Source organism: Arabidopsis lyrata (assembly GCF_000004255.2).
Source record: "Arabidopsis lyrata subsp. lyrata unplaced genomic scaffold ARALYscaffold_4, whole genome shotgun sequence".
Lineage (NCBI taxonomy): Eukaryota > Viridiplantae > Streptophyta > Magnoliopsida > Brassicales > Brassicaceae > Arabidopsis > Arabidopsis lyrata.
Genome location: NW_003302552.1, coordinates 6,117,141 through 6,139,506, shown reverse-complemented (window position 1 = coordinate 6,139,506; position 22,366 = coordinate 6,117,141). Strand labels below are relative to the sequence as shown.

At 35.7% G+C, this 22,366-nt stretch overlaps 2 protein-coding genes across 3 annotated transcripts; both read left to right on the top strand.

Annotated features, from left to right (window-relative positions):
• The first annotated feature begins 956 nt into the window (after positions 1–956).
• Positions 957–3,606, top strand: LOC9316838 (3-ketoacyl-CoA synthase 10). The gene is made up of 3 exons (XM_002880725.2): positions 957–1,569; positions 2,001–2,626; positions 2,701–3,606. Exons 1-3 carry the CDS (start codon positions 1,162–1,164, stop codon positions 3,317–3,319), a joined length of 1,653 nt encoding a protein of 550 aa, XP_002880771.1. The 5' UTR covers positions 957–1,161; the 3' UTR covers positions 3,320–3,606.
• Positions 3,607–11,868: 8,262 nt separating this feature from the next.
• On the top strand, positions 11,869–14,452 carry LOC9316837 (protein FATTY ACID EXPORT 7). 2 transcript variants are annotated; one of them, XM_002880724.2, is made up of 3 exons: positions 11,869–12,111; positions 13,894–14,028; positions 14,102–14,452. In XM_002880724.2, exons 1-3 carry the CDS (start codon positions 12,057–12,059, stop codon positions 14,236–14,238), a joined length of 327 nt encoding a protein of 108 aa, XP_002880770.1. In that variant the 5' UTR covers positions 11,869–12,056; the 3' UTR covers positions 14,239–14,452. The 2 variants fall into 2 exon arrangements, with proteins under 2 accessions (XP_002880770.1, XP_020885628.1); XM_021029969.1 differs by having other exon boundaries at positions 11,975–12,111; positions 14,123–14,452.
• Positions 14,453–22,366: the final 7,914 nt, after the last annotated feature.

Sequence of the window (22,366 nt, the reverse complement as noted above, 5' to 3'; positions counted from 1 at the left end):
TTTGTCTACCTTGACCATGTACTGTTTTATTGTCACGCTCTTTGTCTGCCGTAGTAAGCGTCCGCAAAACGTAAAGACATTTCCTGTAAAAAAAATATGGACGTTTCCCAGATTAATGTCGTGACAATTGTGTCATGGTCATGGACCCTAACCTTGGCAGTCGCAGTTGAGCTCACTCCTAAACGGTTGAAGCGTTCTCTACATGCTCACCAAAATATGAAAAAAAACTAGTGTTCTCGAACGAACCCTAACCGTCCGGAGAACTCGAAAATTGATCCTAAACAAAAATATATAAATTGTATAAATTAAAATTTATTAAATATCCCATAATAAATCAGTGGCACAAAACATTAATTTTATAAAATTGAAGTTGTATTTTTATTTTGCTTCTCAATTAGTAGTACATAGGATATTTGACTACATACTATAAAACCTATCAGCTCAGCTTTTCTCTATTGGGAGTTCTCATCCTCATTGAAAAATTATTTTTCCACTTCTTTTTAGCTTAGATACAAACATAACTTTGTAAAAGTGTTCTTGTTGCATATTAAATTTTACTTTACAAAAAAAAAAAAGTAAAAGTAAACAAAGGAGATCAAATAGATTGTACATAAATTAAATTAAGCAATCATACAACATCAAATAAACAGCTAAAAAGTTCAGTTCAGTACAATCTTTACTTCCGAATTGACTACATTGTCTTGACATCATGTTCTAAAACAAAAACCAAACCAAAGTTCTCCACAAACCTGTCGGTTTTTAACCAAACCAAAGTTACTAGCTTAATTGAATAACAAAACAGAACTGATCCAGAAACCCAAATTGACAAATTGTCAAATTGTCAAAAAAGTGGTCACCTTTAGGCTTTGACATCTGGTATAGTATAAAAATTGTAATAAATGCAAACATAAGATCCAAAACTACACCTTATTAGAACGGAGGAATTAAAGAGTGACATAACTCACTCCAACTACGACCAGTACAAGTAGTTGGCGACATTAACTACCTCTCACCAACCACCAAACCCAATCCCCACAATATTACCATTACTCTCATATAACTACACATATTCATATTTACATTTTTTGCCAACACAACTCCTTATAAGATAAACACTTCATCAACCTATAGATCTCACTCACATAACCATCCTAAAAAAAAATGGGTAGATCCAACGAGCAAGATCTACTCTCTACCGAGATTGTCAACCGTGGGATCGAACCATCCGGTCCTAACGCCGGTTCACCAACGTTCTCGGTTAGGGTCCGGAGACGTTTGCCTGATTTTCTTCAGTCGGTGAACTTGAAGTACGTGAAACTTGGTTACCACTACCTCATAAACCATGCGGTTTATTTGGCGACCATACCGGTTCTTGTGCTGGTTTTTAGTGCTGAGGTTGGAAGTTTAAGCAGAGAAGAGATTTGGAAGAAGCTTTGGGACTATGATCTTGCAACTGTTATCGGGTTCTTCGGTGTCTTTGTCTTAACCGCTTGTGTCTACTTCATGTCTCGTCCTCGCTCTGTTTATCTTATTGATTTCGCTTGTTACAAGCCCTCCGATGAACTCAAGGTACGTACCAATCTTTTCATAGAGGAAATAGTCTAAATTAAGATGGATAAAATTATAGGGATGCCTAAACCAGCCTAAATAAAACGAAATTTGTGCCTTTGCATGTGTTGTTTGGTTAATTATTTTTCAATTTATATAAAAAAAGTAATTATATTTCAAAACCTTTAGATAGTGGTTACGTTTATTTAATCAAAAACCGGATGGTTTTGTAGGATTCTGAAAAAGCAGATAAACTAAAATACCGAATTTAAAGAAACCGGTTTGACTTATATTTTAAATTGGATTTATCTGTTTTTCTATTGAAAACCGAATTTACGACTAGAATCAATGGAGATTGATAGGAACCGGACTGATAATTAAATAAAGCTAAACCAAACCAAACAAAAGTCCATTCAATTCCGGTTTAACCTTTTTTCTTTGGATTGGTTTAGGTGACAAAAGAAGAGTTCATAGAACTAGCGAGAAAATCAGGAAAGTTCGACGAAGAGACACTCGGTTTCAAGAAGAGGATCTTACAAGCTTCAGGCATAGGCGACGAGACATACGTCCCAAGGTCCATCTCTTCATCGGAAAACATAACAACGATGAAAGAAGGTCGTGAAGAAGCCTCGACAGTGATCTTTGGAGCACTAGACGAGCTCTTCGAGAAGACACGTGTCAAACCCAAAGACGTTGGTGTCCTTGTGGTTAACTGTAGCATCTTTAACCCGACACCGTCGTTGTCCGCAATGGTGATTAACCATTACAAGATGAGAGGGAACATACTTAGTTACAACCTCGGAGGGATGGGATGTTCTGCTGGAATCATAGCTGTTGATCTTGCTCGTGACATGCTTCAGTCTAACCCTAATAGTTATGCTGTTGTTGTGAGTACTGAGATGGTTGGGTATAATTGGTACGTGGGACGTGACAAGTCAATGGTTATACCTAATTGCTTCTTTAGGATGGGTTGTTCTGCCGTTATGCTCTCTAACCGCCGTCGTGACTTTCGCCATGCTAAGTACCGTCTCGAGCATATTGTCCGGACTCATAAGGCTGCCGACGACCGTAGCTTCAGGTTTCATTTTTTCCGGTTTTTATTCGTTTTAAAATCTTTTGACGACCTAGTAACTAATTGTGTGTGGTTTTTAGGAGTGTGTACCAGGAAGAAGATGAACAAGGATTCAAGGGGTTGAAAATAAGTAGAGACTTAACGGAAGTTGGAGGTGAAGCTCTCAAGACCAACATCACTACCTTAGGCCCTCTTGTCCTCCCTTTCTCAGAACAGCTTCTCTTCTTTGCTGCTTTGCTCCGGCGAACTTTCTCACCCGCCACCAAAACCTCCACAACCACCTCCTTCTCTACTTCCGCCACCGCTAAAACAAATGGAATCAAGTCTTCCTCTTCCGACCTGTCCAAGCCATACATCCCCGACTACAAGCTCGCCTTCGAACACTTCTGCTTCCACGCGGCAAGCAAAGTAGTGCTTGAGGAGCTTCAGAAGAATCTAGGCTTGAGTGAAGAGAACATGGAGGCTTCAAGGATGACACTTCACAGGTTTGGAAACACTTCTAGCAGTGGAATTTGGTACGAGCTGGCTTACTTGGAAGCCAAGGAAAGTGTTCGTAGAGGCGATAGGGTTTGGCAGATCGCGTTCGGGTCAGGTTTTAAGTGTAACAGTGTGGTGTGGAAGGCAATGAAGAAGGTGAAGAAGCCAACTAGGAACAATCCTTGGGTGGATTGTATCAACCGTTACCCTGTGCCTCTCTAAATTATCATTCTTCTAAATTAAATCATGTAAGATCTCTAATTACTTCAACCAAAGGAGACAATTTGGTTGGATGATAGGAGTTATTTACTGATCATTCGTATCTAAGTCTACTACAAAAATGGATGTGGCTAGAGTCCTGTTCAGCTTCAACTTGTTTTATTTTTTGTTTGTTCTCTATTGGATCTTCATAAACTTTGAGAGATTAAAAAAAACTCTTCTTTAGTTTGATAGAGCAGATGGTTGTTGTAATTTCTTTAATGTTTCAAAGTAAAACAATTATTTTTAAAGGCAATCTATATTTAGATACATAATAAATTTAATTTAGGTGTATAAGAATGTACTTGCACGATAATAAAGAAACATAACTTTCGGCTGAGTAACCGTGTTTATGTAATTTAGATTATTTAATTACTAATTAGTTGTGTAGCAATAAGATAAGTGAGTAACCAGAGAGCCCAATGTAAACTATTTTTAGAGGGTTATTGGTAGGTTAGGTTTTTAAAATTATTGGTATGATGATTTTTTAATTTATTTATTGTGGTGATCTTTTTAGTTCCTAAGAGCATCCCCAATGGATGTTTTATTGGCGCTCTCACATCAGGTTCTCTCCAATACAAAAATGTACGGCAGCCATTCGTTTGCTTGCTTATGGTTATGCGTCTGATGCGGTTGACGAATACTTCCGTATGGGTGAAAGCACTGCGATGTCTTGCTTGGAGAATTTTACAGAGGAAATTATTTCTTTCTTTTCGGAGATGAATATCTAAGAGCACCTACAGCCACAGATCTAAGAAGACTACTCAATATTGGAAAGATACGCGGATTTCCCGGGATGATAGGAAGTCTCGATTGTATGCACTGAGAGTGGAAGAATTGCCCTACCGCTTGGAAAGGCCAGTATACACGTGGCTCTGGAAAACCAACCATCATTTTAGAGGCGGTCGCATCACAAGATCTCTGGATTTGACACGCATTTTTTGAACCTCCAGGTACCTTAAATGATATAAATATTCTTGATCGATCACCAATTTTTGATGATATATTACAAGGTCGAGCTCCGAATGTGAATTACAAAGTCAATGGCCGGGAGTATCATTTAGCTTACTATCTCACAGATGGTATTTATCCGAAAAGGGCGACTTTTATCCAATCTATTCGACTACCACAAACTTGGAAAGGCACTTTATTTGCTACACATCAAGAAGCGGCCCGTAAAGATGTCGAACGTGCATTTGGAGTATTGCAAGCTCGCTTTCACATTATTAAAAACCCAGTTCTTGTTTGGGATAAGGAAAAATTTGGAAATATTATGAAGCATGTATCATACTGCACAATATGATAGTCGGAGACGAACGAGATGGGTACAACACTTAGTTTGATGTTTCAAAATTCCTACAAGTTGAAGGAAACCAAACTTCACAAGTCGATTTATCGTATTCTACAGGTATGCCTCCAAATCTCGAGAATATGATGGACATGCGAAATCAACTTCGTGATCAAAATATGCATCAACAATTGAAAAGTGATTTGGTTGAGCATATATGGAGAAAATTTCGCAACAATCAACAGAATAACTAATCGTTTTTTTTTTCAAATTTATTTTCAAATGTATGAAATTATTGTATGTTTAATATGTTATGATTTGTAATATTTTTCAGATTTATGAAATAAAATAATTAAAAAATAATTTACCTTTTTCCTGAGATCCCCACAAAGAGAGCCTACCATTAGACTTTGCAAAATTAAAAAAATTTAACAAAAGCTCTCATCTCATAAATTTGAAAATTTTTCATCTTACAAAAATGGTGAGAGCCCATGGAGGGCTCTCACCATTGGAGATGTTCTAAGAAACTTTAATGGGTTTGTACAGTAATCGTATGTACTATGTTGAATTTTGTTCGAACAACTCATAAAATTTAATCATAAGAAGTTTGGATTTGAAACTTCAAACTACATTTTAAAGTTTTTATGGTTTTTTTGTTATTGAAATGTCAAATTTATAAATCAAGCCAAAGTAATTATGTAAAATGATAGGAAACTGCAAAATATGGACAATGCCAACCCAACTTAAAAAAAACTGTAACTCAATTTCTTTTTTACCTCCTCTGTATTCCATACATCCGTTCCAAGTTCACTTCTATAAAAAGATAACGATCATTAGTAATTGAAAAGTTATAAATATTCATAAACGTAGAAGATATATATATATATATATATATATATTAAAACATGAATACTAGATTCAATATTCTCAAGCTTAGTGACTAATTTTTCCACGTTTAAATCTTCATCATCGTAATACCAATTTTGAGTGCAAATAAGAGCTGCCACAGTGATATGAGTCAAATTGCCTCAAGTTTACTCTCTGAGCTAAGAGATTGTTGATAACATTTAAGAGTCGAATTCCACAAAGTTCTTTTGTTTACACAGAAAATTATTAGTATCCAAATCAAGCTAAACATAAATAATGTAAATTAAGACAAGAAACAACAATTAAAATCGGGTTTAAATTAGATGGGAAAAACATCAAACTTATGGAAATTCTCAGGAAATATCAGAATTGTAGATTACTTAGGAATCGTTCTATAACTCGAATCATGAAATTATAATCAACCAGCTCTCGTCTGTATAGATTTTTTGACATCTTTGGATCGACAAGGCCCGATCCATAGCCAATCCCTAATACGCGGGGTAACGCGACTTAGTGGAGTCGAACTCCGGTAGGAAAGGCGGAGTCAAATGGATTTAACCACTTGACTAACGGTACATCCCCTCTCGTCTGTATAGATTATCTATGTCTAATGTTCAGAATCCTAACTCTCGTCTGTAAATTCTTTAGATTAAACAAGCATTAAAAAAAAGTGTGATTTGTTCACAAAAGTACCTAAACCAAATCTCTTTGAGAATAGTTACCTTTGCCCACCTAAGATAGTTCAGGAATTCTAGTGCACTCTCGTGTCAAACTCTCAATCCTAAGATCAAATTCTAATTAACTACTCTAGAATTTCATTAAAAAACAATCAAAGGTGAAGAACTCTCTATATTTATCCTAACAGTTTATCGATCTAACAATTCATCTAAATTCCTATTGAGAATCCCTAAACCTAACAAGCAGACTACTCAGACATGATTATGGAAACACAAAACATGCTTTGAATAGAAAGCGTATAAGAAATCAAATAGAAGAGAAGAGAATAGAGATTAGAAAGATCTTCTCTCTATAGTGTTTTGAATTATGAAAGAAACCACTTCTCCAATTATTTTCTTAAGAGTTCCAAGCTCTCAAAATCCAAGAGAATTGCAAAGTAAAAACTTGATAGGTCTAAAACAATGACCCTAAAAGCTATTTATAAGTCTTTAAAAACGTTCAAGGACTAATATTGCAAATAGGGAAGTCTTATGGGGTCTTCTTTAAGTCTTCCAAACTTATTAGTTCTCGAGACTTTTCTGGACCGCGAACGGTGTCGACCGACACCAATCAATGTCGATCGACACTGTTGTCTTGGTCAAACTCCAGATTTGTTTCTTCAGCTTAGCTCTCTCGGTTTTGCTCCAAAATACTCCATTATATCCAAATGCATCCCAATCGTGTAAACACCTGCAAAGACTCAAAAATGACTCTAGAAATAATCAAAAGACTCTAAAAACAATACGTATATCATGGCTGAAAACTGTAAAAACCATGATATATCACACAGTCTTTCGTGTCAGTGAACTTTGAAAACGATCTAGTTCTCGACAACTTGAGAGATCCGTTTCGGTAAAGCTGAAACATGTATATTCATCATTAATTCATTAAAATCTACATTAAAATAAAAAAATTCTCTTATTTTCACATCACTTTGAAAAATTCAGCCAAATAGTCGACTGAAAACACGGTATACTCATACTTCATCGAGACAACATCTTGCCGGGTAGAGCGTAGGTTGAAGAAGTGGGACAACACCTTCAAGAAATTAGTGAAGCGCCTCGTGGATCTGGTCACCAGAACCAAAAACTGTGAAGCTCACTTCATTCTTTGGGCGATGGGTGAGGAATGTGTTTTCTCCTCCCCAAGAGCATGCGACCACCACTATGCTGCGAGAGCCTTTGCTAGAACCGTTTGTCCGCTCGTGCTGTTTACTCGTATATGAGAAGTTAAAACCACAATGTCCTAGATTTGTGATTCTTATAAGGAAAGCCTCCGAGTTGGATAAGAACTTTGTTGGAGGAGGCCAAGACCGAAGCCATAGCCTTTTCCGATGCAATATGGAGCCAGTTGACTACTATCGAAGTATAATTATGTATCAAATCACAAGCACATCCAATTTTTGGCTGATCTCAAGTGGCGATTTAACATCATTAAATACAAATTCTGATGTGATAGTTGACAGATGTATAGCCATCCAATCTCTTTCCATATGTGACATCACCTTATATTTAGAGCATGTTATCCTACACCAATATAATGTGTTAAAACTTGGATTCTTTCTACACCTTTGAATATCATAAAAATTAGAGAGTAGCTTTGATTTTACAGTATTAGCCTCCTTCACTTTCCCCAGCATCGTCAAATATCGCATCCATCCGTGAATGTATCTTCTCTTTGTCCTTGAATTTCTGTAATCTTGGAATCCATCAAATATGTTTATATTCTCGAGGTTTGCACATTCACTTTATAATTTTTGATATTTATCGTCAAATTTTTTTTTTAAAACATTAATTTGCTTGAGTCGAAAACATAAAATTTATAGCATAAAACGGGTTACCTGATATAAGGTAGCAAAATGGGTTTCATACTCAACAGGGATCTCCATTTGTCACCAAATACACATATCTTCAGACAAAGCCGGATAGTGGACATGGTAGGAACACTAAAATTAAATAATTTATTATTAGTATGATTTTTTAAAGAGGCAGGTAAAACGAAAAAGAAATATTGTTACCTGAAATAAAACGTTTCGCCACCAAGACAAGTGGCATGATATTGTCCATAAAAATAATCTGATGGTCCGATGGCGAAGAACATCGCACAGAATTGCCAAGGACAAGAAATAATCTTCTTTCTTGATGTATGAACGTGTAAGCAATACTTCATACTCTCTCATGCATTTCTTTGATAAGGTTTTAAGAGATCGACTTTCCATTTCCACGAAGGCCTATATTAATTTTATAATTTCTAATAGAAATATTTATATATATTATCTTTTGTTATAAAAGACGTATGAATTTTTTTTTAATATATAATTCATAAATTTCGAACCGAACACAGTGTCCAATGCCCGTCTTCAAAATCTAAAGATAAACGGGCATATATCAAAAATGGAAAATTCATTGGTTTTTATTGATAATGATAAATAGTTTCAAATTAGACGGTTGCAAATTATTGATTTGTTTTGATTTTGACGGCGGTAAGTATGAAATGAGGGACATCTTTTTTTGTTAGATTTGTTTCCAAAACTATAATGCAATAAGACTGATTTGAAATAATTATAATCTATTATTGTCGTTTGTATGCTACAAAAATTTTCATCATAAGGAAGTTTAGTACATATGCTGATATGCAAAGGAGAACAACAAAGCTCAAAATCACATCATTAAATTTATTGATATATTACAGAATTCTATCGATTTCTTATTGAAATCTCAAAAGAAACTAAATAATCAATTAGTTATTTCTTAATTCTCTGTTATACATATCCTCTTTTTAATTTAAAATGTGGATTTCTCATATTTAGTAAGAACTTCAAAAAATTTATCGTCTTTCCTACCAATTCACATATAATCAAAAATAAAAAGAAGCTTGCACATTTCCTATACAAAAAAAAACACATTAGCAAATGATGAATTTTAACTAAATGTTTAAAAACAAATTTTAGAGAGAAAAATAATAATTAAAAGACATGAATCTTTGAAAAACAAGCATTATTGAGAACAAGTTTAATTTTATGTAGCGTATAGATTTTACTCTCCTTGTCCTTGTTTTTTTTAAGATGCAAATGGTTGACCTAAATGAAGAAGTTGAAAGAGTTAAATGAACATTCATCTAGCTTTTTATCATTTGAGATGAACGAATTGAAAAAATAATTCAACTTATTCAACATAAAAAACTAAAAAATTGAACATAATTATACAGTGTTCAACTCATTCAACTCAACTTTTTTCAACTTAATAATTTCCAACCGTTTTCTCGTCATAACCCCCTTATCTTTTATATTATAAAACACAAGTCATCATCTTACCAGTCTAATTTTGCCACATAAATTTCTATTTTATAATTTAGAAAATAATTAACAAAATTAGAGAACTTGTGTACGTGAGACAACTTCATCAACTAAGAGATTTTCCAGTTTCTTAATTTTCAAAATATTTTTCAAAACTTTTTTATGCTATAAAAATTCCTAAATTTTCTCACACTACACCACACATCTCTCGCTCCAAAACCACTCTTAATTTGTTTATTACTGCAAATTTTTGTTTTACGTCATAAATATTTAAAAATATTTTAAAAACTATTTCTCGAAAATGTTTTAATTTGGCAATTATAAAATTTAGTTTATTTCTCCTAACGAATTAATTATATAAAGAACAATAAAATCTAATTTAATATATTCTTTTTCACGAAACCACGATCTCTTTCACAACTTCTTTCAGTTTTTAAAAATTGAAGCAATTAATCTATGGGGAAAATGTCATAAAAAGCATCAGTTTACCAAAAGTATTGAAAAACATCAACTTTGGGTTTGATGAATTAAATCGTCAAATTTTAGTTGACTTTTTACTAAATCGTAAATTTTCGTTGACTTTGCCAAATAAGACACGTCGTTAACTCAACTAACGGATCAATTTAACGGAGTTAACTCATTGTTAACAGTTTTCGGCTTTTCGTTAATTTCCAAAACGACATCATTTTGTGTTTAAAAATAAAAATACAAATCCGTTAAAAAAATATTCCCTCTGTTTCATTATATTAGATGTTTTAGAGATTTTATTTTGTTTTATATTATAAGATGTTTTACAAGTTTCAATGTTAATTTAAATGCATTTGACAACTTGTGACTATTTATATTTTGCAATCTTTATTATGATTGGTTGAATTTTTTTTTAACTAAATATAAATTATGTTTTTAAAAAAATGACCTAAATATGTATGCATTTACCTTAATCATCTTATATTTTTAAACAGAAGGAGTACCATTCGGAAACGAACCCCTGAACTCCCAATCACAAAAATGACTGATTTAACCACCAAGTCGAATTCCTTATTTAGCAAAGTCAACAAAAGTTTACGATTTAATAGAAAATCAACTAAAAGTTGGCTATTTAATTCACGAGACCCAAAGTTGATGCTTTTTCAAAACTTTTGGTAAATTGATGTTTTATGACATTTTTGCCATTAATCTATATATATTACCGTTCTCAATTATCCGCCTCTAAACAAAACCTTTCCACAACAATGATCCATTTTTCTCAGATCAAAAATAGGCCATGATGCCTCTGTTATCGAAACTGGGTAAGTTGCTCATACATAATCTCTCCATATCCTCAAATATATTTAACTCAATCTTTCTTAACGATAGAAAATCGTCGACAGTGGTAATGTCTTGAAACACTAATTAATGACAATTACAAATGGAACCATCGGCAATGACAAGTGGGTGACGAATGTAGAGGTAAAACAACAACATTAGATCCACAAAATCTCATCAGATGTATTCTGTTATGTCCAATTGAAATCGGGGGATAAAAGTTGTTCAAGAGGTCAGCGTATCTAAATATTGTTACTTTGCTTTGGAGGCAAAATTGATATTGAATTTGTATATCATATCAATGTTTCATCTGAGACTAACTACTATGTATATGCCATAGTGTAAACATTGAATCATTGATTCCTAGTTAAATAACAAAGTAAGACGAGGTTAGTTCGTTTTCACTAATTTATTCTTACAGTTTGTTTTTGATTAACATTTAAATTTAACTTTATTAATAATAGAAACAACTACAGTAAACCCTCTATAAATTAATAAAGTCGGGACCGAGATATTCTATTAATTTGTAGAAGTATTAATTTATCGATAAATTAATAATTTATAGAGAGATTTTACTAATTTAGTATTTTTTTAAACACATTATATCTGAAAAGTAATTTTTTCTTTATAATTAATATCTTTTTAAAACAAATTACAAATAGAAAATCAATGATTAACTTTACATAAAAACACAAAGCTTTTTTTGATGTAGTAAAAATATTAGAATTGAAATCTACCAATACTTAATACAAATTTAAGAAAAACAAAAATTTATAGTCATATTTCACTAAATATTATATATATATATATATATATATATATATATATATATATATTTATGATTTTGATGGGACCATATGTTTACATAAGATTTTTTTAAAAAATTATTTATCGATTTATGTTATTTCTTATACTGGTTTTAACTTAAAACCGAAAAAAATTATCAATTAATAGAAGTTATCAATTTATCGTGTATTAATTTATAGAGGTTTTAGTGTATTAGCAGTGGTAAATCACCCCAATACACTAGTTTCAAATAAAATGCAAATCGTCAAAATTATGGGCCTACTTTAAAAATAGACCAGATTCAAAATCCGTCAAATAGTCTGGCCCAGGACCAGGCTCAATAAGGGTCATCGTCAAGTCATGACGCCGTTCTTGACTAGCTTCATTTGACCAGACTTGCTTCGTCTCCAAAGCAGAGAGCATCATCGTCGCTGAAGAAGAAAATGGAGTCATCTTTGTCGCAGAAGTTTACTCTTGTTTATGCTTCTCTCCTCGGAGGTATTGAATCTGATCGCTTCCTTCTTCAAGTTTTCAAATGATTTCGTTGACTTGATCCAGCTTTTATACAATTAGGTTTTTTTGAGTTTTGATTATACTTGCTTCTTTGTTCTATCTTCTGCTAATAGTTGAATATAGGAACGTTTTGTTGATGGAATTCACAAGTTTGAGTTTGTATATATACAGCGAATCACAAACTATAGATTCACTATGTGTGTAGTTTTTATATGCTTGAATTTTGCTTTTGAGAGTGTTTTTGTTGTGTGACAGATTAAGTCTTCTGTGTCACTTAATTTGAATAATGTATTTGAGAGCATACGAATTTAGACTGAGATTGTGAATATTGCTATCATAACATTTCTAAAAACAGATAATTTCGTTCGTATCACAAATATTGTGTGATTATTTTTGGCATAGGTAAGATTTTGCTAGATACATAATTGTTTGTGTGTTTTACTCATAATTTTGGTTCCTTTTGTTTCTCTCATTAAATAGTTTTTGAACATTGATTGAACTACTGCTGTCATTTGTAATCTCTTTGATGGAGTTACAGCCGCTGAGGTTTGTAAACAACTAAACTATTGGAGTTAGAGCTGACTTTGTTAAGAGATAGGATCGGAATACATCAGCGGGGATCTTAACAAAGATTCTAGAACCTTAGTTTAATTTTATAACCCTGATGTACTCCCTTCATGTGCTGGAAATCTGTTGGTGTCAGTAGAGCTTTTCTCGATGGTTAATGTGTGTTTTAACCAAGTCCTCATAGAATAGGTCCATCAACTTTAATATGACTTCTTCCATCTAGGTTTTGCTTGACTTGATCCTTAGTTTTGTTGGACTGCTACATATTGTTTGTCTTGAACAATGATAACGATTGGATCATCCATTTCTTATTTTGGTTAAGCGACACTGTGAGTTGTTGTTCATATAAGACAGCGAGGGGTTGGGACTTGGGTCAGTCTGCTTCTAGTTTATGCTGGTTCCTTCCTCTGTGAGTCAGTCCCTGGAGTTTCAACTTTCTGAGAACGCTTCTTCTCACCTTGTAGCTCTGTAATCTGCTCTATAGTCTCTTCCACAGCCACTAGTCTCTGATCCATGTTATCCTGAACTTTAAAAAGCTTGTGTGTCATCTCCGTCCAGGTTGGATAAACTGATGGATGGAGTTAAAAGTCTTTGATATTGGAAAACAATGTATAGGACTAGAGCTGGTTTTATTAACAGAATAGATACTGGAATACATAATCAGGAAGACAAAGAATTACTCAACAATGAGTCTAGACCATTGTTCAGCGGTAACACCATCCAAATAAATCCAATTTCTTATCTGCTTAACTAATTTAGGACAAGTACACAAATTAAATATAGCTATCCTAAACCCATGACTCTTAAGATAACAAACGCTAGTAGTGCAGGAGAGGAACCATTAGATAGTTTGGTTCCCATGACTTCACGAGATATTCACATCTCTATCATTGTCACTGTCTTGAGTACTATTTATCCAGGCTTTGTAATACGTGGTTACTAGTCTGATTGTAGTTTAGCATGTGTTGTTGTGTTAATAAGTGTGTTAGTTGTTAACTTCACGATAGAAACTGGTTATATTGTCTCGTTCTGTCCAGAAATGTGAGTGTTAGATTTGGACTGTGGTAAATAGCGATATTATCTAGTGATGAGGTTTGACATCATCATTGGAGTTTGTACTGTGACTTCTTGGTCATAATGTTTCAATAATGTTCTTCATCTAACATATAATGCTTTGACTCATGGAAATTGTTGTGGCAGCTGGTGGGTTGATGGGTTACTTGAAACGCGGAAGCAAAATATCACTAGTCGCAGGAGGAGGATCAGCGGCGTTGTTCTATTATGTATACACGGAGCTCCCAGGAAATCCAGTCTTAGCATCCTCCATTGGCATTGGTAAGAGAATCATACTTCCTGTTCATTCTTGGCAAATCGAGTCCAAAGTTCAAGTATGTTAAACAATATGCAGTGGGGTCGGCGGCACTGACAGGGATGATGGGATCACGTTACCTAAGGACGAGGAAAGTGGTACCGGCTGGAGTTGTGTCGGTGGTGTCACTCGTGATGACTGGAGCTTACTTACACGGCCTCATTCATTCAAGTTGAAGCGTCTCTGCCATCTTCCTTGGACCTATTTCCCAATATTGCTTAAAGCTTTTTTTGGTGGGCATTTCAAATTTCTGAAAATTGTTGTACAAATGCTTTGTGGTGTTGTTTCTTTTACCAAGTTTTTATGTCCCGGTGTAATTTTAAGAGAATATATATGCTGTTGAGTAAATGAATGAATAATTGATCAATGAATAAGGATTTATTTGCCACATTGTCAAAGTCTTTCTTGTGGAACATGATTGGTCTGAAATAACATTTAAAGTCTTTCATATGCAAGGTAGTTGATTGTAGACTTTGTGGGTTAGCATCCTATACTATTATTTGGGGAGTACAATTTATTAGAAACCCCTTACTAACCTTCTCTTTTGTAAAAAATTACATGAGAATGCCATTACAAAAAGCTCATTTTAGAACAAATTCATTAAAGTTATTATAGACAATTAGCACACTATCCATTTCACTAATCATGGGTCAACGGGTTTACAAACGGGTTTAAGAAGATTCACATAACAATAAGATCTTTCACGTTTTTCCCATAAACAACAACACCTACCAATTAATTCCTAATTACTTACATATATTACAAAACACCCTATCTCATAAAAGCTTTTAAAAGAAACGTGGAATATATTCCGTGCCTCTTCATATCGAGTCTTTGTAAACGTGAAAAGCTTTTCTTACATATATTCTATCACATTCGAATATTTGTATATTTTTGCGTTGTATGTTATCGTATGTTTTTATATTTTTACATATTTTCTGTGTTATCTATGTTATCGTAAGTCTCTAATTCTTATAGACATGATTCGAATATTTGTATATTTTTGTTTAATTTATATGTTAAAGATTGACTATTTCATCAATGTAAATCAAAACAAAACTAATCCAGTATATATATAATATATATATAATTTCATATTTAAAAGAGAGCTTTATATAAGTTTAAAATCAAAACAAAACTAATCCAAAACTATTAGGTATTCGGTTCATTTTCTAACTAATTTTAGATTGTATTTGACATTTGAAATGACATATACGATATGAGGATGAAGATCTAAATCTTACCAATACGGTTTCGATAGTGATAAGATTAAAAACCATTTATTTCTTTAATGTTAAGAATAATCCGAATTGAAACTAATAAAAATAAAAATTATCATTTATATTTTATAAACTAATATCTTTAGATTAGTTTCAATCACAATATTCCACCTAATAGAGAATATACCTATATGGATTAAATTTCACAACTAATTTTAATTAGCTAAAAAAAGATTTGAATAATATTTTTCGGAGATACTATATCTAACAAAGCCGCCCTTCAATGCTTATAAATTGAATTAACTACGAGACTGCTTTAGTACATTCTCACAAAATCACCTCTTTACATGAAACAAAACCCTTCAAAATGGCCATTGTCAGTCCCTACACTCCTATCAAAGACTTGAAACCTTTCAAGACTTCCTGGCGTATTCAAGCTAAGATTCTGCATACGTGGAATCATTATACTCAGGGTGCTGGGATGTCTTTTGAAATGGTTAAAGTACTATCATGTCATTGCAGTATTTAAGGTGTCAATCCAAATGGGTGTGATGCTAGCAATCAAGATGCAATCAGATATCACAAAGTCAAGCCAAGCAATAACAAGTTTTGGTGTTTCTAACAATCCTAGGTGATCATGCAAAAACAGGAATTCTAACAATGACAGGCAATATACTCGATCACACAGCTTGATGCCAAGCACTGGATGTGGTCGAGTATCAGGTCGAGTAATTTAACAGAAACTGTAAACAGGGTACTCGACTGCACAGTTTGTTACCAAACTACTGGGTGTGGTCGAGTACTTCAAATGAAACAGGGTAGAAATGATAAAACTGAGCAACAAGTAACAAGATCAAGCAATCAATAGCGATGTAAACAAGGAAATCAAATGGAAGAGAAATTCCCGAGGATGGGGTAATCGAGTAGTGAAGTCTCCTTAATCTAACAGGTGGTTAACATGCTCAACAAACTATCCCTAGACAACAAGTTCAATAACCAAATCAAAGTGCTACCGCAACAGAGATCCTCAAGCAGAGCTAGTCCCAGACTCAATCACCATTGACGAGAGCTAACTTAACAGGCATTACGAAACAACAAATCTAAGTCAAAACGCTCCCTGTAACCAATACCTTGGTACAGAGCCACGAATCTCTGGAATTAGTGGTTCAGACATTTCATCGAACACCTTTTGGGTGCGGAAATGTCTGGGCTCAGATTCCAGTTGATCAGAAAGCAATCAGCATTAAGAACAATTAATCCAGAAGGGATCTACCAATCAAACTCAACCACCTATCAGATTAAAGATTCTAAGCTACTCTAACCCATCCTCAAGAACCCTAATCACTACTCAAAATTCATAACCAAGAACACAAACCCAGAAATACATAAAAACTTCATATTAGCAAGATCTCAACAAGATGAACAACTTTGTAGAAGAAATCAAAAGCAAATACTCAATAGATTAAGAGAAATCTGGATTACAAATATGAAGAAAGCACTAATTGTTCTGCAGAAAATAAAACTTAGACAGAATAAAACTTAGTCTGAAAATTATGAGAAACAACCTATTTATAGCAAATACTAGGAAACCCTAAATCACAAGACGACAAAGTATTAAGGCGGTTTACGGAGACATTCGGCTTCGTGCAATCGAGTGAAGAGGTCGAGCAAAGCTGGCTCCTTTGCGGTTTCTTGATCTGGTCGTGATGCGATCGAGTGACTAGGTCGAGTATGCACTCGAGTCCCGCTTCATCTTCTTCTCTTCCTTATGCTCAGTGTCTGGTTGAGTTGGGATCTGAGAAGCCTCTGAAGCGTGCAGTCGAGTGCTTGGTCGAGTAAGTTGGTGGAGGATACTCGACTGCGTGCTCGAGTCGTGATCTGGAGTCGTGGTCTACTTGGTGAAGGAGCTGGTACTCGACCATGAGGTCGAGTGGTAGGTCGAGTTGGTGATCGACTTGGTCGTGGTCGAGTGCATTTGGAAGGTCATGATGATGGTGCTCGACCTCGTGGTCGAGCATACTGATGGGTTCTGGTCCACTTCTTCCAATTTGCTCACCAACAGCTCCAAATCACCTGAAAACAACTCAAATATGCAACATGCATGCAAAACTATCCTAATCATGCAAAGTGATGACAAATGATGAAGAATGGTATGAAACAATGACGAAATGATGATAAAGTGATGCTAAATGGATGCTCAAAACAAGTAAAATATAGACATATCAACTCCCCCAAACTTAGTCTTTGCTTGCCCTCAAGCAAACAATTAAGAACAAGCTGGAGGAGAGGTTTGAAAGCGGGGACTCAGAACCAAAGCATGCAGACAAAGCAAATGAACTCAATGTCCAAGTTAGTAATTGTGGAATGCTTAGAGACCAAACTCTACTTAAAAACTTTAGCCATATTCATCACAAGACAACCTAACATTTGTTCCAATCTACACACACCTTCAGATCATCAATTCCCTTTAACATTGATTAAGCTCAAACCATGAATCAAGCAAAACATTGTTGAAGAACTCATTTGGTTTAAAGGACAAGGCTGAGAAACAAAGATGGTTCCTCTGTAAATGGTTTCAGACTATTTCACAGTAACAGGAAACTCTCATGAATGGACAGAGCTTTAGTAGAATGCTAAAGGTTAGAACCAACCTACGCATACAAGAACAGACCCCATCTACCCAAATAACCATAAGTATATCAAACTCCATAGATGGTCCTATCTCTAAACCCCAGAAATTATCCTAATTCTACCCTTTTGCACTCAAGGCATGTTCCAATAATCTCTTGGATCAACCCATTCTTTCTTTTTGGTTTTGTTCTAAGGAGAGGTTTTCTTTTAGACTTTCTAGTGGATTGGGACTTTCTTTAACAACTAAGGCTCTTCTTCTCATCTCATGACTTAAGACAACTCTAGGCTTTTGCCTTTCTTTTTACTTTTCACAGAGCCTAACTTCTTTTATTTTCAAGCTTCCCAAATCCTTTACTAGACTAACAAGATATTCTTTTCTGTTTCACTTCCATCTCCTAAGAACAATAACACTTGTCTTTCTTTCTCATTTTCTTTCCAAACACATTCCAAAACCCAAAGTAAAACTCCCACCTAGTCCTATCTAGCCCAAAAAGCGTGGACTAGAACTACATGGGATACCATTCTTGTCGGTTCATACCTAACACTTTCTACCAAGCTCAATCCGGAAATAGGCCTCACACACACACAAATTTATTCAGGGCTTGAAAGAAAGGTTAGGTTCAGGGTGGGGGAAACTGTTCCAATGATGGGAATCAGCTACTTGGATTAGCAAGAGTGGTAGAAGGTGAAAGAAAATCCAAGTATGTGTATTGGTAGCCACAAGTTCAACAACAATGCAAAGACATGATAATTATAAGTCAAGTTCAGGTTCTAATAGATAGGGAAAAGAATCACATCAAGCATGCTTCAATTAAAACAAGAGAGTCAAGTTGTGAATTCCAAATATGGTGCTGTCTTACTTCAAGTTCTATCACAAGCATTAAACAACTAACAACGAGGGCATTGAATTCATTCAGTAAATGAGCATGCTTACAAGGTCATATCATCATCATCCCCTATGCATATGCAACAATCCTATATGAAACCTTCTAGACTCAATCTTAAAATGAAAATGCAACTACATGAACACTCTATTTTTGTGAAATCATTTTCAGAAATTTTTCAAATTTTTAGGGTTTTTTCAATAACATAGATGAATGCAGACAATATGTACAATGCAAGAAAAATTTGAAAACAAAAACAAAGCAAACACATCAGATACTTCCTGAGCCCTCCCCCAAACTTAAATCACACAGTCCTCTGTGTGACCAAATTTGGAAGAGAGTACTAAGGCAAACAAATAAAGAAAGAAAACATGAGATGGTATAAACAATGGGGAATGGAGTTGTTACCTCAACTGAAGAAGGAGTTGATGTGCTCATCAATGCCTGCTTTGTGTAAACTGCCAGGCCATTGAGGAGTCTTGCTGTTGTGCTTCTGCTCCTTCTCCTTCTTGATGCTCGACCATGTCATCTAATTACCATGTGGCCTCTTGTGATAGAGTGACATGTTAAAAATCCAAAAATCTGGAACCAAAACCCCACTCCATACTCGATTGCACTGTACCACTGTCATCCCATATGCATCATCGAGTATAACCTCCAAAATTCAAAAATCAAGACCACTTCACTTTGCACTTGATACTCATTTCCTGAAAACCAAAACACTACCAAACGCATTAAAAATAACAAGGAAATAAAAATATGTACGTGGATAGACATGGGACTTCCTCCCAAGTGAGCTTGTTTTAAGTCTCTAAGCTTGACTCCTCACACTCATTAGGCTTAGGGTGGTTTGCAGAGAGGAAACGAGGTCTCCTCTTCTTCTTCAGTAGATGCATCGTCAAACTCAGCATGCTCTTCTGATAGGTCTGCAGTTGGGTACTCAGTGGCCATGTCCTTGAAGAAACCTTCTTTTTGATCAGGAGGATGGTCTTCTTCTCTAGACCATTTCAATGTGAATTCACATCCTTCTTTGCTTACCATAGTAGTGGCTCCATCATTTTGGACGTCCTTGATGTTGAGTGGCACTTGGTTGGCTTTTCCATGGAGCTCCTTGATTTGATCCTTCAGCTCTTTCACAATATCTACTAACTCCCTTATGGTTTTGTCCTGCCATTTGGACCTCTCCTTGAGCTCTAACCAGCCATCTGGCGCGGAGTTGCTAGACTCTAGCAGCTTGTCAAGATGTTTGATCGAGCTAGAGTTCCCAGACTAGTTGAAGGCTTGCTCAAGTGTATACTCGAGTCAGTTGGTTGAACATGTGTTGAGCTTGCTTCATATGCTGCCTTACCCACTGTTTCTGACTCAAACAAGTCTTTTAAGACCTCTGACCCTGCTACTTCCTTGTGTGAATCTAATGACCTACCACAACTCAAGGTTTCAGTGAGAAGATATCCTGCTTCACCATTCTTAGTCAAAGAAGTGTGTTGGTGATCTTCCTCAGCAACCTCCTCTAGCAGTTCATCAGCTAGGCGATCCATTATCTTTACTAAGAAGGTTTGTCCTTCAATTGTTGGCTTTCTCGTGGCGTCATTGATGTCAAACTTCATTTTGAAATCATTTCCCAGATTAAGATCAATCTTCCCATCCTTAACATCAATGATAGCTCCAGCAGTGGCTAAGAAGGGTCTTCCTAAGATTAAAGGATCTTTTGGTTCTGCATCCATTTCTAGCACTATGAAGTCTGTGGGGATTTCAACATTTCCAATCTTAATAGGCAAATCTTCTAATAACCCATGCGGTAGTCTGATAGATTCATCAGCCAGGATCAAGGAGATGTTGCAAGGTTTATACTTGCTGAAACCTAGTCTCTTGGCCACGGAGAGAGGCATGAGACTTATAAAAGCACCTAGATCACATAGGCAGTTACTGAAGGCCAAAGGACCTAGAGAGCAAGGTAAGGTAAATGAACCAGGATCTCCCAATTTCTTGGGAATAATCTTCGTTTGGATGATTTCACTGCACGCATGACTCTCCATAACCATCCCTTGCACTTCCTTTATTCTCTCTATGATCAAGTCTTTCAGAAACTTGTGGGAATCCGGAATAAGTGCGAGAGCATCAACAAGAGGTATCCTCAATTCAACTTCTCTGATGTTCTTGGCAAACATAGCTCTGTACTTATCTGCCAACACTTTCTTGTGACGACCAGGAAATGGAAGTGGGGGTTTGTAAGGAGGAGGAACAAAAACCTTCTTCTTGTTTTTAGCAGCAACTGGTTGAAGAGCAGTGGGTGATGTTACTGGAATTGGTGATCGAGTAACATGGTCGAGTGGAGGGTCGAGTACTTCTGTTGGCTTGTCAGCTTGATCTTCATTGAGACTGAAATCCTCCCCAACTTGGTCTGCACTGTCCTCAGTGACCGGTGCGGGGCTAGGTCGAGCTTGCAGCTCTCGACCACTGCGAAGGCGAATGGCATTAACATATTCCTTCGGATTCTGAATTGCTTTCCCTGGGAGTTGCCCTGGAGGTTTTGGAGTAGAAATAGATGCAGATTGTCCCTCTAAGTATCGGACTTTGGAATTCAATGCCTCTACTTTGACATTCAGGTCATTGTAGCTACAGTCCAGCTTATTGTGTAATTCAGATATCTTCTTAGCAATCTCCATGGAGCCAGATGCTTGTCCTTGGAGAAGCTGTTGTAGCATTTGCTTCATGTCAGAATCATGAGCAGCAGGACCTTGGTGTTGCTGAGGTGCAAACCCAGGTGGTGGTTGCTGCTGGTAGTTCCCCTGAAATTGTTGCTTGGGAGCAAAACCTTGGTTGTAGGGAACAAAAGGTTTATTCTGACCCTGCTGTTGTTGTGGAGGATACACTTGATCCTGTGGATTAGCAACATTGGTGCTGCGGTAAGAAAGGTTGGGGTTGTTAGTCTTGAAGTTGTTATACCCTTTGTAGCCGCCTTGATTGTTGATGTAGCTGACCTCTTCTAACTGGTTCCCCTCCCCATCTTGGACTTGATACTGCTCGTCATCAAGTAGAAAGTGCACATTCTTCTGCTGGCCAAGGATAAGCCTATCCAGTTTCTCATTAAGAGCTTTCATCTCTTTACTATGCTTTGCATCCGATTCTTCAATACCTCTGTTGGAGCGATCAAAATCCTCGTTATAATTACCATCGGATTGAGCTAAGTTCTCAATTAATTCCCAGCCGTCTTCAACATCCTTATTCAAGAAATTCCCATTAGAAGCAGTATCCAGCAACATTCTGATCTTGGGCAGAACTCCCCTGTAAAGTGTGCTTAGTAGAGAAGCCTTCTTGAAACCATGGTGTGGACACTGTATAGTGTAGCCTTTGAATCTCTCCCAGGCTTCACAAATGGATTCAGACGGCTTTTGGGTAAAACTGGAGATTTCATTCCTAAGCCTTGCAGTTCTTGAATTTGAGAAGAACTTTGTTAAGAAGGCCTTCTTGCAATCGTCCCAAGATGTGATGGAGCCAGCAGGTAATGTCTTTTCCCATTGGTGTGCTTTGTCTCCCAATGAGAAGGGAAACAGGCGCAGCTTGAAACT